Source organism: Cicer arietinum, chromosome 6 (genome assembly GCF_000331145.2).
Source record: "Cicer arietinum cultivar CDC Frontier isolate Library 1 chromosome 6, Cicar.CDCFrontier_v2.0, whole genome shotgun sequence".
Taxonomy (NCBI): Eukaryota; Viridiplantae; Streptophyta; class Magnoliopsida; order Fabales; family Fabaceae; genus Cicer; species Cicer arietinum.
This window is the reverse complement of record NC_021165.2, coordinates 22,574,331-22,590,173: the sequence shown is the minus strand read 5'-3', so window position 1 is coordinate 22,590,173 and position 15,843 is coordinate 22,574,331. Positions and strand designations below refer to the sequence as shown.

The 15,843-nt window shown below is 29.0% G+C and overlaps 1 protein-coding gene across 1 annotated transcript; it reads right to left on the bottom strand.

Moving 5' to 3' along the window:
- On the bottom strand, positions 1–4,073 carry LOC101493976 (peptidyl-prolyl cis-trans isomerase CYP21-1). Its single transcript, XM_004505725.4, has 7 exons — positions 3,669–4,073; positions 2,239–2,317; positions 1,989–2,036; positions 1,400–1,423; positions 1,119–1,301; positions 912–987; positions 1–618 (listed from the first exon to the last, which is right to left on the bottom strand). Exons 1-7 carry the CDS (start codon positions 3,765–3,767, stop codon positions 456–458), a joined length of 672 nt encoding a protein of 223 aa, XP_004505782.1. The 5' UTR covers positions 3,768–4,073; the 3' UTR covers positions 1–455.
- Positions 4,074–15,843: the final 11,770 nt, after the last annotated feature.

Here is a 15,843-nt window from a genome sequence, read left to right as displayed (position 1 = left end):
TATATATAAAAAGTAATTTCATTTATCTAAAATAGAGAATATACTTTAAAGTTGCAGTGCCTAGTTAATATTGTAATATAGAATAAATACACACGTATAGTAAACTATGAAAATAGAATCAGTTATCGATTACAATTTCACAATAGAACTAACTTCACAAAAAGAAACTCAACTTGTGAATACTTCTAGCAACAATCTATCAATTTTGTTGGGTCAAGTTTGTAGCACGTTTGGATATTTTGTAAACCATGATTTGAGAAAAGAAATTCTTTTCATTTCCAATCAAATCACCATACGAAACCCAGAATCGTGTTCAAACACAATTCAACCAAATCGTAGTTTTGGCAAACATGCTAAGCGTAAATGAAACTCCGTTTGGCCAACTCAAATTGGTTTTTGATGTGAGTAAACCATAACCAAAGCATGCAAGTTGTCGGTCACCAAAACGAGGAAGTTCAACTTTCCTCGTCCCACCTACCCTTTGGTATCTCTCCAGAGTCCGCAATCACTACCTTCTTCCTGGGTTTTCCGCTATAGGTTCCAGCCCCTCCTTCAATTGCAAACACGGTATCCATGCCTTCAACAACCTTGCCAAAAACAACATGGTCTCCATCCAACCTATAAAGTTTGCATGTAAATTGGAATCATGAATAGTAATGATGGCATATGTATATTTGAAAGATTATCAAAAATACCGCACAATATCCTGCCTATGTTAGCTTATACATAGCTGGTGCCATGCCCGGATAAAAAGAGGGTTGTGTTAGCTGGTCGACAGCCAACATATAACTTAGTTGAATCTTTATGACATGGATCAATAAAACCACACACACAAACTAGGTCTAACAGCTGTCTGAACCACAGTCTCGAATTGTCCAAAACTGGTGCACTGTCAGGACGAAATTACTTACCAACTGGCCTTCACTGTGGTGATGAAAAACTGTGAACCATTGGAATCAGGTCCTGAATTTGCCATAGAGACAACACCTGCAATCATGGAGCAAATTTTCAAATACATAGCTCAAAAATGAAAAGAAAAAAAAAATACCATCAAGATTTAAAGAGGAAAGTATTCCTAATAAAATGAAATGCTTAAATCCAGGCAACTTGTTACACACCAGCATGAGAATGTTTAATCCTGAAATTCTCGTCAGGGAAGGTGCCACCATAAATAGATTCGGATGCTTTGCCGTCATGCTGAATAATATCTCCACCCTGAATCACAAAACCAGATATTATCCGATGAAATGGTGTTCCTTTGTAATGAAGTTTTACACCACTTGCACTCTCTCCTTTCTCCCCTACAGAATATGATACACTCCTAATCAGTGTGCAGACCAAATGGGAGATAAATTAATAATATTTAATAAACACTGTGAAGAAAAGAGACTACAATTACCTGTGCACAAAGCTCTAAAATTTTCTGCAAGTAGAAAATTTCCAGTCATTAAATATTGCAATATTATAAGAATAGTATACGAATTACTATATGTGAATGGCAAACTAGGTAGCTTCATCAGACAGATTTATGTTAGAATTTAGTAAAAACAACTGAAGTATAGACACCCTGTATAAATGGCATATACACTTCACAATTACTGAAGAAGATGGCCACAGTTCGTGCAACATGGAAAGCTTGACACTTCAAGCAAGACTTGGCTTTTTGTTAGGTGTGTCTTACTAGTATTACATATTTTAGTAAGGGGGTTAGTTAGTTGGGGATTGGGAGAAAAAGAAATAAGGCATGTTACCTATAATAAATAAGATGAGGGGTTGAGAGGGAGAGAGAGTCATTTGTGAGAAGATTGCGGACCCTCTAAACCCTGCATTGTTCTGTTATTTATTCTAGGGTTTCACCAAATTATTTTATACATATACCTATCAAACATTGATTTTCTTATCAAGGGTTGATATTGTTTATTTTTCTTCTATTGTAAGGATGCACTCTAGCATATGCAAATCCGAAAAGAAACCAAAAATTGACATACCCACAGTTTTTGGTACCGCTTGGCCATATAATCCAATCACGATCCTACCTGCAGAAGTAATTGCATAGCACAACTTATTAATAGCAAAAAGAGAAAAGAAAAAAAAAAAACATTTTCATGCTAATTGAGCATAAACTGTTGCTAATATCTTTCCACATAATCTTTCTAACAAAAATATGTAGTAAGTTAAATTAGTTCGAAGGTAGCAATAGTAATTGGTGAAAGTTAAGAAAAAAAATTGCTTGACAACCTAAGCGCTGTTTATCGATATCAATATCCAAGAAAACTCTATGTGTAATTTCGGGCTCCTCTTCTGATTCTTCATCGGCCTACATCATCAGAAAATAGAAAAGTTAGTTATTTGACTGAGCCCTATATACAGTTAAATGGAAATCAAAGGTAGAAAAAAAAAGATGACCTAACCATCAATTTTCAATCAGATAATACACAAGAGTGAGTGTATATAAACATGGATTAGAGTATTAAAAGTGGTGCTCAATACAGGTTCATACAAGATGTAGTGGGGGAAAAAACCTTATTTATATTAGGAATGTGGCTTATAAAACACTAACCAGTGAGCCTGTACTAGATACAGATTTACCACCATAACCAAAGGAGCAAGTTTAAATCTTAATGATACAAAACACAAGTACAAGTTGTTCCAAATATAAATAAGGGTCTAAAGTCTGAATGCTCTCACGAAAGCTCTAAGAAGCAGGAAATGCCCATAATAAGATGGGAAAGATAGTGTAAACAGTAAACATGATGGGTTGATCTCAGCAATAGACTCTCAGAATACTGAAATCAAAGCATAAAGATAACTCTTGCATAAATGCTCACCCGGAACTACATTTTTTTACCAATCATCTATCTATCTTGTCGAAATATCGTCCTCTTTTGTTGATATTTGACATCACATCCTTCTATCCATACACTCTCCTAACCATGTACCAGTATCTTACTTCATCACTTTCTTTCACATTTCTATTTGAACATAGCTATAAGCAGGCACTAATGCATTGCTTGCCTTGAACCCTATAGTATTAAATACCCTTTCACTAATGCCAAAAGGGAATCATGGGAACTAACATATTCCATATGTCATCCCACCTTTTGAAACACTCATTATCCTCTCACTTACCCTTACCCCATTTTTTTTAACCATAAATGTTATTGGTTAGTTTGTTAGGACATAGTAGGAGGGGGATTTGGAAGTACCGGGGATTAAACTATTGATGTCCTTCCTAATACTTCTTTAGCATCCAAACTAATATCACAGAGCTACACCTTCGGGGACCCTTACCCCCCATTAACTAGATTCAAACTTCTAGTACAGCAGTACACACTTGAACCTACCCTAAAAAGAACTCAAACAGCTTATTTGAACAAAAAGAAATGAATGTATTATAATGCAAGGGCATGCTATACATAATCAAGCAATAAGACATTCATTCATTGTCGAATCAACATCAATAATAACAATGGCACGACAAAAGTAAAATTAGTTTCAATTACATGAAATAGTTTAGTGTAATTAGAGCTCCATGAAAGACAAAGTAAAATTTTTATTTTGAAACGAAAGACAAAGAAAAGTTAAAAACAAAAAAATTGAAATAATCTTATCAATAATAACACAGATCAGATCCACAATGAGAGTAATATAGAGATAAAATTGTATACCCGTTTAGAAGCAGAGAATGCGAAAATGAGGAAAATTGAGAGAACAAGGAAGATAAGGAGGAATCGCGGTTGAGCGAGAAACGCGATCTCTCTGCGCATTGTTTCACCAACCTCTATGCTCAATTGTACCCTATCAGAGAAAAATCTAAACGTTGTTGTCCTCCATGGAAGATAGGTTACTGGGTTTGTCTCGGTGAGATTGAAGTTGGTGATGCAGAAGGGGGGGTTCGAGTTTGCGACAGGGGGTGTGGTGTGGAATTCAGAGGAATAAAAATTAATTATACTTACTTTATCATAAACTGCAATTAATTAAACAACTAATCACCTTGTGTCAGAAACTGATAGGTCCGGTCCGGTTTATCTTCAGAGACATAAAGACATGAACACTAAATGTAACTGAGCCCATCATTTTGCCTTTTTTTTTTTCTTCCCTACATTCAACTCTTATCAATTTATTTTAAATTATAAAATTAATCATTCTATAAAGTGCAGAGTAGCAAAAGTAATTTATAACCATAATAATGCTGCTTGTTTAAGGGTATGTTTGGATTTGGGAAGAAATTGAAAAAGAGAGAAATAAGCGAGAAAGAGTATGAGAAAATAGAAAGATGTCACAAATAGAGTAGATTTGTGGTATTGTTTGGTATAAGAAAATAATAAAAGAAATAGAAGAAAAAGAAATGTGTATTTTTTAAAAAGACAATACTATCCTTACAGGTGATGAGTTGTTAATTAAAGTTGAAATTTAATGTAAATTTAAATTATTAATCCACTTTAATTAGATTAATTGAATAATTTAGTTTAATTTGACAATGTATGTATTTTTATCTGTGTTTCTCAATGTACATTCATAAGAAAAACAAAATTAATTGCATGCGTTGAAATTTAAAGGGTATATATGAAAAAAGAAAGAACATGATGGCTACTGTTGCATTTCTTCTCATAATAAAGAAAAGAAAACCGGTTCATGTTTTTAATACTAGTGTTATATCATTAAAATTATATTCATTAAAATTATATCATTAAAATTATATGATGGTCTTGTTCATGTTCTTTATTATGAGAAGAAAATTATATACCCTCTCGTGGTCTTGTTCATGTTTTTAATACTAGTGTTATATCATTAAAATCGTCTTTGGAGTGATTATTTGCAAAATATGGGTTAAGTTTGTCAAGGATACATGGACAAGGATTTGATGGAGCAAGTAACATGAAATATGAATATAATGGTCTCAAAAGCTTGATATTAAAATAGAATTGTTTTGTATTCTACATTCATTTTTTTGCCCATCAACTCCAATTAGCTCTTCAGGCATTAGCAAAAAAGCATTCTGAAATTGCATTATTTTTTTAATATAGTTGCTAGTTTGTCTAGTGTTGTTGAGGATCATGTATATGTCGAGATATTATTCGTCGAATTGCAAATAAAAAGGTGGAGGATATTAGACGGAGCTCATATTATGCTACATTATTTAGTATAGTGTTTTATTCCCATGATTAATGTGCTTGAAATGCTTGAGGAAGATCATGGAATGAGTTTGGAGCAAAAAGGTGAAGCATTGTTGATCTTGAAGTATATACAATCTTTTTTATTTTATTTTCATCTTGCACTTGATGAAAAAAGTTATAGGCATTACTCATAAGTTATCTCAAGCATTACAAAGAAGTGGTCAAGATATTGTAAATGTCATAAAATTAGTCAAAATATCTAAAGAGATTCTTTTTATGCATTTGATAAGAACATGTTGAATCGTTTAGTTTAATTTTATCCTTAAGAATTTTCTCTAGTTGAACTATTGGCGCTAGATTGCCAGCTTAAAAATTATTTATAGATGTTTGCTATGACAATGAATTCTCTAAATTAAGGGGGATTAATGACATTTCTATAAATTTAGTGGAGACCAGAAAATATATTGTGTATCCGATGATATATTGGTTTTTATAGTTATCTTTGATATTACCTATGGCAACTGCATGCAAGTAAGAGTTTTCTTTGTTATGAATATTATCAAGAATCATATGCAAAATTGCATGAGAGATGAATGGTTACATTACTATTTAGTTCCTTATATAGAAGGTGATATTTTATGGACATTAAAAATGAAAAATGATTCAATATTTTTAGAATATGAAAAAACGCAAAGAACAATTATGATGTATATTTATGTTTTCAAAAATACAATGTTATATATTTTAATACTATAAATTTATATCTAAATATTGTTTGTACCCAACCCCTATAAAGTGATTTACATCAATTTAAGATCAATTGTTCTATAAAGTGATTGATCAACAACTTCAAGAGTCGAATAATCGATTAACAAAGTGAATATTGAGTTGTTTTTTTGTGTAGTTTATTTAATTTTATCTTTTAGAATTTTCTCTAGTTGAACTATTGGCACTAGATTGTCAGTTTGAAAATTATTTCGTAGATGTTTGTTGTGACAATGAATTCACTAAATTAAGGGGGATTAGTGATATTTCTATAAAGTTAGTGGAGACCAGAAAAGATATTGTGTATTTGTTGGTATATTTGTTTTTAGAGTTTTCTTTGATATTACCTATGGCAACTGCATGCACGTAAGAGTTTTCTCTGCCATGAATATTATCAAGAATCAGATGCGAAATTGCATGGAAGATGAATGGTTAAATGACTCTTTAGTTTCTTATATAGAAGGTGATATTTTATGGACATTAAAAATGAAAAATCATTCAATATTTTTAGAATATGAAAAAATACAGAGAATAATTATGATGTATATTTATGTTTTCAAAAATACAATATTATATATTTTAATGCTACAAATTTATATCTAAATATTGTTTGCACCCGGTCCCTATTTATTTTTTTTTTAATTGTTATTTCTATTATAAATTTTCGTAATTTATTTGACACAAAATTTAGTTTGGATTCGAACTCAAGTAGCATAGTTACACCTAAACCTAAAATAACAACTACACCAACATAACGCATTATAATTTTCATTGAAATGGTTAATATATAATTTATTTGTTTTTGGTGCCCTCAATAAAATAAAATTTGTGAAACTCTGCTGTTGTTCATAATATTGTTAATTTAATAGACTAAGGAGTGTTATAGTAATGCAGTTAAAAAACACATGTGGCCATATCCATTTCTTCGTAGGTCGCAACTTCAATACTTACATACTATTGGATACTGATATATTTGTATTTATTACATTCAGTTAACTAAAATAAATTAATAAATAAAAAAATATCATTGTTATAATTGTGATTATATTAAAAAAAACATTCACATATTTTGAAATCTAAATCATAAATTATTACAAATTAATATTTTATTAACTCAAATATCCTTATATTGTGTTTCTAATTAGCACCGGAAAAGGAAAATATGAATTGTAAACACAAAAATAATTAAACAAAAAAAAAGGTTCACGAAAACACACAAGGAACTAATATAGAGTGTTGAGAATTATGAATTTTTAATATAGTTTTTATTTTAAAGTGGCAAAATTATTAAATCGTATTGAATGACAATATAAAGATATATTATATGATTAGTGTGAGTCTCTCAAAAATAATTAAATATTAAAACTATTGATTATATAAATTGGGTGTAATAGAATATATATGTTTATGCTCGTAGTAATTTGGATTTTTTAACTATGTATTTTGCCTATAAATAGATCTCGTTATCCTTTCTTTGGATGGATATTTTGCCTATTTATCAACTTAATTATGAGCCTTGGTCTCTAAGTCTTCCACAACTATCCCGACTAGTGATTGAGTGGGGCAAGTTGTTTACTTCCTTTTGAACACATATTAAATGACAATCTACTTCTCTTTTATCTTGTGTGGGAGTTATACTACTGGAATAAGTTCTCACTATGTTCAATGTGATCTATTATATTAAATGTGTTACGTTATTTGATTGAGTTAAACACCTCTGCTTGTTTAACTTGTTATATCTCGATTTATGCATTCTAGTATTTTACTAATGGGCTTCTTGAACCTTGTGTTATTGGATCAAGCTTACTATAGATTTATGACAGTTCATAGTCCCTTAAACACAGGGCCTATAAGGCAATATGCTTATATTGAACGTATCCACAGTACTTCAGGCATGAGATGCTTTGAACTTGACAATGGAGGACTAAAAATAGTTTCCCATTATTAGTGTTTCAAGCTATTGTTTGAAATACAAGAAATATGGAAAAGCTATTGGCAATTAACTGAATGGAATTAGTTTTATTACAATGGTTATGCTATTTATACATAGCTTTGATCACATTCACTCTAACTAACTTGTAACAAACTAACTAACCAATCAATGTTTAAGACCAAAGATTACATACAAACTGACAGTTTTTCCACTTTGTTTTTCAACTTTCACTTTGAAATTATTGAACGTTTCAAATGTTTCATCTTTGGTCTTTATCAGATATATCCACAACATTCTACTAAATTCATAAACAAATGTTAGGAAATACTTATTACCTCATAATGATGGTACCTCAAATGGTCCACAAATGTCACTATAAACCACTTCAAGAACGTTCTTTGTTCTTGCTTGCACTTGTGATTTGAAGAAGTTTCTTGATTGTTTTCCTGCCATACACGTTTCACACATCTTCTTAGGAACATCAATCATAGGAATACCAATCACCTATTTCTTCGACTCTTAGTAGCTGCAAGCTTCTGAAGTTAAGATGTACAAATCTTGAGTGTCAAAGCCAGATTTTATCAATTGAGCCCATTGTCTTCGGACATTGAATATATAAAGTCTCTATATTGATGACAAAGATTATGTTCTTTGAGAGAGAAGCCTTTAGTATCATCTTCTTTTGTCCATCATACATCTCTAAGGCATCATTCTTCATAATCATTTGAAATCCTTTCTACATTAGTTGTCCTATGCTTAACAAATTGTTTTTCATCCCTGACACATACATCACATTTTCAATCACCATTGTTTTGTCATTTCTTCTCTTGATCACCATGTTGCCAGCTCCCTCAGCTTTCAAGGTTTTGTCATCAGCAAACACAATATTGCTCCTTCTTGATGTATCAATATCCACCAACCATTATTTATGACTTGTCATGTGATTAGAACATCTAGTATCAAGAAGCCAGAATTGGGATGAAGAATGTTCTTCGTTCATGGTTGTCATCAACAAGACTGTGTCTGGATCTTCTTGAGTAGCACAAGTTTCATCCTCATCTTTCCTTTTCTGTTTTCCTTTACCAACCCAACATTCATCAGTAAAAGTTCATACTTCTCACAATTGTAGCATTGCATCTTCTTCTTGTTAAAATTCTTTGATTTTTATCTTGATTTACTACTTGTATTGCCTCCCTTTGGTGAGGATTCAAACTTATCATCAACTTTCATGAACTTATTCCTTTTCCATTTCTTTTTCTGGTCTTCTTTCTTGTAGGCTTGTATTGTCAGTGCCTGATCTCTAGATTTAGCCCCACTTTTTTCATCCATTCACAATTCTTGTGCTTCTAAAGTGGCCTGCAATTCTTCAATGGCACATACAATGTAATCAAACCTGGGATGCAAAGATCTCAATATTTTTTTCACATAGTTTTTGCTCAGTAAGCTTTTCCCCACAATCAACCATTTAATTGGTGATGCTCCTCAATCTTGAGATCAGATCAGACACCTTTTCTTGCTCCTCCAAATGCAGCAACTCGAATTGTGTTTCTAAGGTCTGTAATTTCATTTTCTTAACCTTGGTTCCTCCATAATAACACTTCTCAAGAATGTCCCATGCTTTTTTTTGCACTTCTTGCATTAGAAATTTTTTCAAAGGTGGTTGTGTCAAGACATTGATGAAGAATGAAGGTGGTCTTGCAATGTTTCTTCTTGTTTTTTTTTTAAAATTCAACCTTTGCTCCTCAGTTGGATTGATCTCAACTCCTAAAACTAATTTTCTATGATTTCTAACACCTCTTGAAAGCCAAACAATGCTCAAATTTGCACTCTTCATCTACCTCAATCTTTTTCATCAAAATGTGGCATATGGGATGGAAAATTTTCATTGTTTGCACTTGAACTCATCTTTACTTCACTCATGTTTGATCCTCACACTTCACTCGTGTTTATCACTCTTTAATTTGGATCGATGAACCTTGCTATGATATTAGTTGTTAGTGATTCAAACTATTGTTTGGAGTACAAGAAATATGTGAAAGCTATTGGGAATTGAATGAATGGAATTAGTTTTATTACAATGGCTATGTTATTTATACATAGCTTTGATCACATTCACTCTAACTAACTAGTACCAAATTAAATAAATAATCAAGTGATTAATTAGTTAATGATTACATACAATCAATATTTAACTTGAATTATAACACTTTCTAATACCAAGAACGTTTTTGGTTTAACCTGATCAATCTGATTTTATCGTAATATTCTTGGTTTTTAACACTCAAGTAGTTGATTTCAAGCCATTGGTCATGTTTCTCTTCTATAATCCCAACAAACTTGGAATCCTCCACCAATTAACTTTCTTAAATTGTACTAGGATGATAGCTCTTTTAGAATGCACATAGATGTGGCTTTGGAGATTAAATCGGGGATAATCCTGAAGAGTATAAAATATGGTTCTCTGATTTTTTGTGGCATTAATACTAGCTATAGTTTGATGACATATGCAATTTCAAAGGGCTTGGATTTAGCATGGAGAATTGGTTTCAGATCTAGAGTGAATAATAAATATATATTTCAAAAATTTAAAGAAAATAAAAACTGAAGATATTTTCAAAAATTAAAAAAAAAATAATTTAATATTAAAAATGCTAATGTTCCACGTTATAAATAGAAATAAGGTTTACAATTTATAAAAATAAATATATTTCACTTTTATAAGTCGATTATGATAAATTATGTCCAACTAATATTTAACTTCCTTTTTTGTTCTTAGGTAGGAGTATAATATATAAAAAAATATATATAAAAATAAAAAATAAAAAACTCTACAATCAAAAGTGTTTTTGAAGACCAGTTATTAAAATACACATTTTCAATACAAAAGAATATTGATCTTTATTTATTTTAAGAGCAGAGATCAATTACACCTAAAATTACATTTATTTAGTAATATTATGTTAGATAAATATTTTTCAAATTAATTATTAAATTAAAAAGTATAATTATATAAATTATGTTTATAAATTTTAATATTAATATATAATCATTTTTTATATTATTTTAATGAACTAAAATTAACTTCAATAATATAATTATATATAATATTAATCTTAGCGCATCTTAATAATATAATAAATAATTACCAATTAATATCAAAATTTATAATTATAATTTATATGATAGTAACTTTAAATTTAACTATTAATTTTAATAAATATTAATTCGATCCAATACCCAATAAATATGTCTTGTGTCTTATAGATATACTTTTGTTTAGATATACAATGTCACATCTTAAGATATGAACGATATACAATCTATGATAATTTAAGGACAAGTTGTATTCGTTTCACTTGCGGTACAGGTAAGCAAGCAAGCGACGTCCCATTCCCATATGCCCAAATAATTGTAAACAAAAGTTTGTTGCTTTGAATATGCGTTATCAGACCCAACGTACGCATATTCTCTTAACAAACCTCTTCTTGCTTTTCTATTATATTCAACAATTTGACATATCATAATACTCGCATGCTAGGAATTTTGTTCACATGTACTGCCTTACTTAATTTGATTAATTTAAACAGAAAAATCATTTGTGTGGTGTTACATGCATTATAATAAAGTTTGGTAAATAAATACAATTTTGGTTGGTGAGAGGAGAGAGGGATAGTATTTTAAAGAAAATGTATTTGGTTTAAATTTTAAGAGAAGAGAAAAGTAAAATTTCTTTTTTAAAAAATATATATTTGATTGAAATTTTTAGATGGAAGGGACGCAAAATATCCCCTCAAATTATTTTTATTCTATCTCTATTATGAAAAAATTTAATATAACTAAAAAATTATTTAAAATTCTTAATCTTTATTTATATCAAATACAAATTTATTAAAAATCTATCGGATTATCTCTCCTTTTCTCTGTCGAATCAAACACTTTTTTTTAGGGGAGTAACAACTTGTAAATATAAAAGTCAAGCATGTAGGCCAATTAAAAAGCAAGTAATTTTGTCGCAACTTGAGCATGCCTCAACGGAAATGCCGATTACATCAAGCTACATGACGATTGAGGAAGCGAAATAGAAGGCACCTGCTTTTAATAAACAACAATATTATAATGTTATATGTCTACACATTTAAAAATTGAGTGGAGATCCGTCAACTTCAATAATAATTATATAAAATTTACAGTTGATATTGATTTATTAAACGAGTAATTCATTGTAGAATTATTCCTGTAGTCAACATATCTATTATTAAATTTTTATACATTTATTTAACAGTTTATTTTCTTTCATATTTTTTTCTCATCACATTACCAAGATACGTCAATTATTTGAAGATTCTCTCTATGTTTTTTTCTCACAAGGTGTTGATTAGTCGGACAGTCCTAAATATTTTAGAGAATTTCTTCTAAGCTTAAAAATTATGTTTCTTATAAAAAAAAACACCAAAAACTCAAAAAAATACATTAAATTTAAATTGTAAATAACATCAATAGCATAAAAAAAACTTGTAAATAACATCAATAGCATAAAAAAAAACTTATAAATAACATTAATAGCATAAAAAAAACTTGTAATAACATCAATAACATTGAAAATCATATTCTACTTTTTTTCTTCTTTTTCTTGTCAAAAACTTCAAGCCATTTTTGTTGTTGAACCATACATTACATAGTAAACTTTTATCCTAGTAATGTTTTTTGGACCCTACGGTACTATTAAAATAAATTTGAGTCATGTGTTGTTGGTATGCATACAGAGGCCCATGGGCGGCCTTAGATATGGTCAAAATCATCTCAAATATTTTAGAGATCGTATTCTAATCTTATTAATTCAACATCAAATAAAAGAGCACTAAAAATTTAAAAATAATCATACTTTATTTAAATTATAAATAATATCAATAACATATAAATAACATTGAAAATTTGAACACTTTTTTGTTTCAGGTACCCTATAACACTCATAAAAATATTTAAAAAAAGAAATGGATTGTATATTGTTGGTTTGCCTGCACAGGCTCATGGCCGACCCTGTTGATGAGGTGCAAAGTAATCCCTGAAAATTTTGATGATGTGTGCGAAAGTTTGAATTTAGTGTCCTATTTTATTTGTATTCATGTTATTTATTTATTATAAATCATATAATCATAATGAATTTCATTAAATTTGATGCAAAAGTTATCAATTTATTATGTTTTTTATATACATATTAGTTAATTCATATTGAATCTTATGACTAATATGTTTGATACGACCAATATGCATTTGCACAATAATATTTCATTCAGTAATCATCTCAATAAGAGAGGGTTTTTTTTTTTAGATGAGAGTGAGAACAAACAATTAATGGTAAAATAGATTCTTGTGAAAAATAATCAGAATTTATCTTCTTCACAAATTTTAGAGACCAGGAAGTAATAACAGTAGGAAAATTGATAAATAAAATTTTTTGTTTTTAAGGATTCTAATTTTAATATAAGGATAAAAAAAAAAAGTCAATCATTTGTGTACATATTCAACCATAAAAATCAAACAATTTATAAATTTTAAATTTAAACCAAGAGTTTAAGAAGAAAAAATATTGAAACACTCAAACTTTTGACATTTTTTTACTATATAATTTTTTATGAGTAGTGTTATTTGTTACAAAAAATTGTTACAAGAATTAGAAAAATGAATGAAAATATAAATTTTGACTCATACATTGGATAGTAGATGGTAATTATTTGAAAGAATCTCATGCATGCTGTCACATAAGCTCTTGTGTTTCTAGTGAATTTTATCTCTAACAATAAACATTTTCTATTTTTTTATACTATAGAAATAAAATTTTGGTGTTTCTGAAAATATAAGGTTTTGTATGGTCGCACATCAAAAATATGCTCAAGGCCGCCGGCATTGATGAGTTGTATAGGTGTGAAATACTATACGAAAATACTGAGCTAGGGACAACACTTTACACTAAAATTACTATAAATGAGTTTGAATACAATTACGTGATTACAAAAATAGAGAATTCTTTTTTTATGTATCAAAAATAACAAATTCTTTGACAAAAATATACAGATAGTAAGATACATAATAGGAAATTAATTTTATGCAAACTAAAGTTGAAAGTTATGTGGCTAATTACAATGAATTTTTTTAATACAGTGTAACAATGTGTTTGAGAATAAAATTTTGGAAAATTATATTTATGTTTTAATATATATTTGATATTTAAAAAATAATTTATGATCATATGATATTTCTATGACACTTTATTTATTTTTATAAATATTTTATATTAAAAAAAAAATCTTCTCCTGCCTCTCCCAAATATACTTAATTGTCCGTAGACTTAAAATATTACCTAATTTAAAATAAAATGAAAATATAATTAAAAAATTAATATATTTAATTATATTAATATTTTAAGTGCACTATATTTTTTTAATAGATGTATTTTATTTTGGAGGGAGTAGTTAGCAGGACAATAAATTACTATAAATGGGTCCAAAAATTATTGTACTTATGGTGCCGTTTCTATCTTTCAAAAGCCAATTAAAGTTGACGGGGGCACAAAATGGTTTTACTTGGACCGTACCTGTTTTTTTTTTCTTCTGGAAATCAGATTTTTTAGGGATAGTATCTGTATCTACGAGACTACGAAGTTGAAAAATTGGTGACTGTTTGATTTTGGTTTGATGGTTAATTAAAATATTAATTTAATTTTTTTATAAAAATTAAAAAATACACATCTTATATTTAAGTCATCTGATTTTACTATCACAGTTACAAATATATTATTGTGTCATTTTTGTGACTCTAGTGAATCTACATCCCTTCTCTAGTAACAATTAGAGTTGACATCTTACAAGATAGATGAGAAGAAGTATCTAATAACTACTTATTTAAAGTCATATTATATTTAAATTTTGAAATAAAATTTTCAATTGAATATCAACGTCTAACATTTTATCATAAGTAAACAAGAATTCTCTAAAAAATAAATTCATTTTATAAGCATACTTGATCGGTTAGTAAAATTATAGTTCATTCAATCTCAAATATAAATAAAAGTTAAATTATAATTGATTTATATTTAGATTAAATACATTTAAATATAAGTTATTTAAGATCAAGTATTTTTCATATGAGACTTTTTTAATACCCCAATTAATCATCAATCCTCTTATTTTTTCGAAGTTTATGGTCCAAACGAACTCTATTGGAGGTAAGTGGTAGATGAACTATTGATATTGAATTTCATACTTTTAATATGTGATGAGACTTGAATGCAAGATGTCACTATTCTTTCTTGTTCGTCGAATAAAAACTCTATCATGAAATTTTGTTGGAAATCAAATGTAAAACATTGGAATGATCATGAATTAATCGATATGATTTATCTTTCAAATATAGCCTAAAAAATTATTTGGTGAAGAGATCACTCACGATCGTAGAGTTTAAAAATCACCAGCTAATGAATGATCTCATTAATAATGATGAATTGATAGAGGACTTGTAAAAATTGTTTACCTTCAAGGTTCTAGTTGTAACGCAAAGGTATTATCTATCTCACTATTTGTGTCAATTTTGATAGTAAAATGGAAATTTTGTAGCACCTCTTTATTATGTGCTTACTTAGTGAAGAGTGTTGTCAAAGATTAGGCTTGTTGATGTTGTGTAGCAACTTAGAGTGATAGTCGAGGAACATATAAGTGAAAAAATTCATAAATCAATTACCTTAAGATGTAGAGTTAAGATGTGGTATCTAAATCACTTATTTCTTTACTCTTATACCAATATAGATAATCTTGAAGTAGACATACTCGTTTGTCTTAACTCTTTGGAGTATTAGACGTGCTAGAAATGAAAATTATCGAAAATTTATGTTCTTATTAGATAATCGAAAAATTACTATATTCTATAACTCAAAATTATTATTTGGATAATTAGCAATTCTTTCCAATCAGTTTTTATAAATGTAATGATGATGCAATCTTCTTTCAATAGTTGGAATTTATCATAAAATGTACA

What these genes read in the sequence shown, in the direction of transcription:
- LOC101493976 (XM_004505725.4), bottom strand. Translation starts at nt 3,767, where the DNA reads ATGCGCAGAGAGATCGCGTTTCTCGCTCAACCGCGATTCCTCCTTATC. An exon ending in TATCGATAAACAGCGCTTAG is followed by an intron (nt 2,037 to 2,238) that starts GTTGTCAAGCAA and finishes TTACTTCTGCAG; the next exon opens with GTAGGATCGTGATTGGATTA. An exon ending in ACCACAGTGAAGGCCAGTTG is followed by an intron (nt 619 to 911) that starts GTAAGTAATTTC and finishes CAAACTTTATAG; the next exon opens with GTTGGATGGAGACCATGTTG.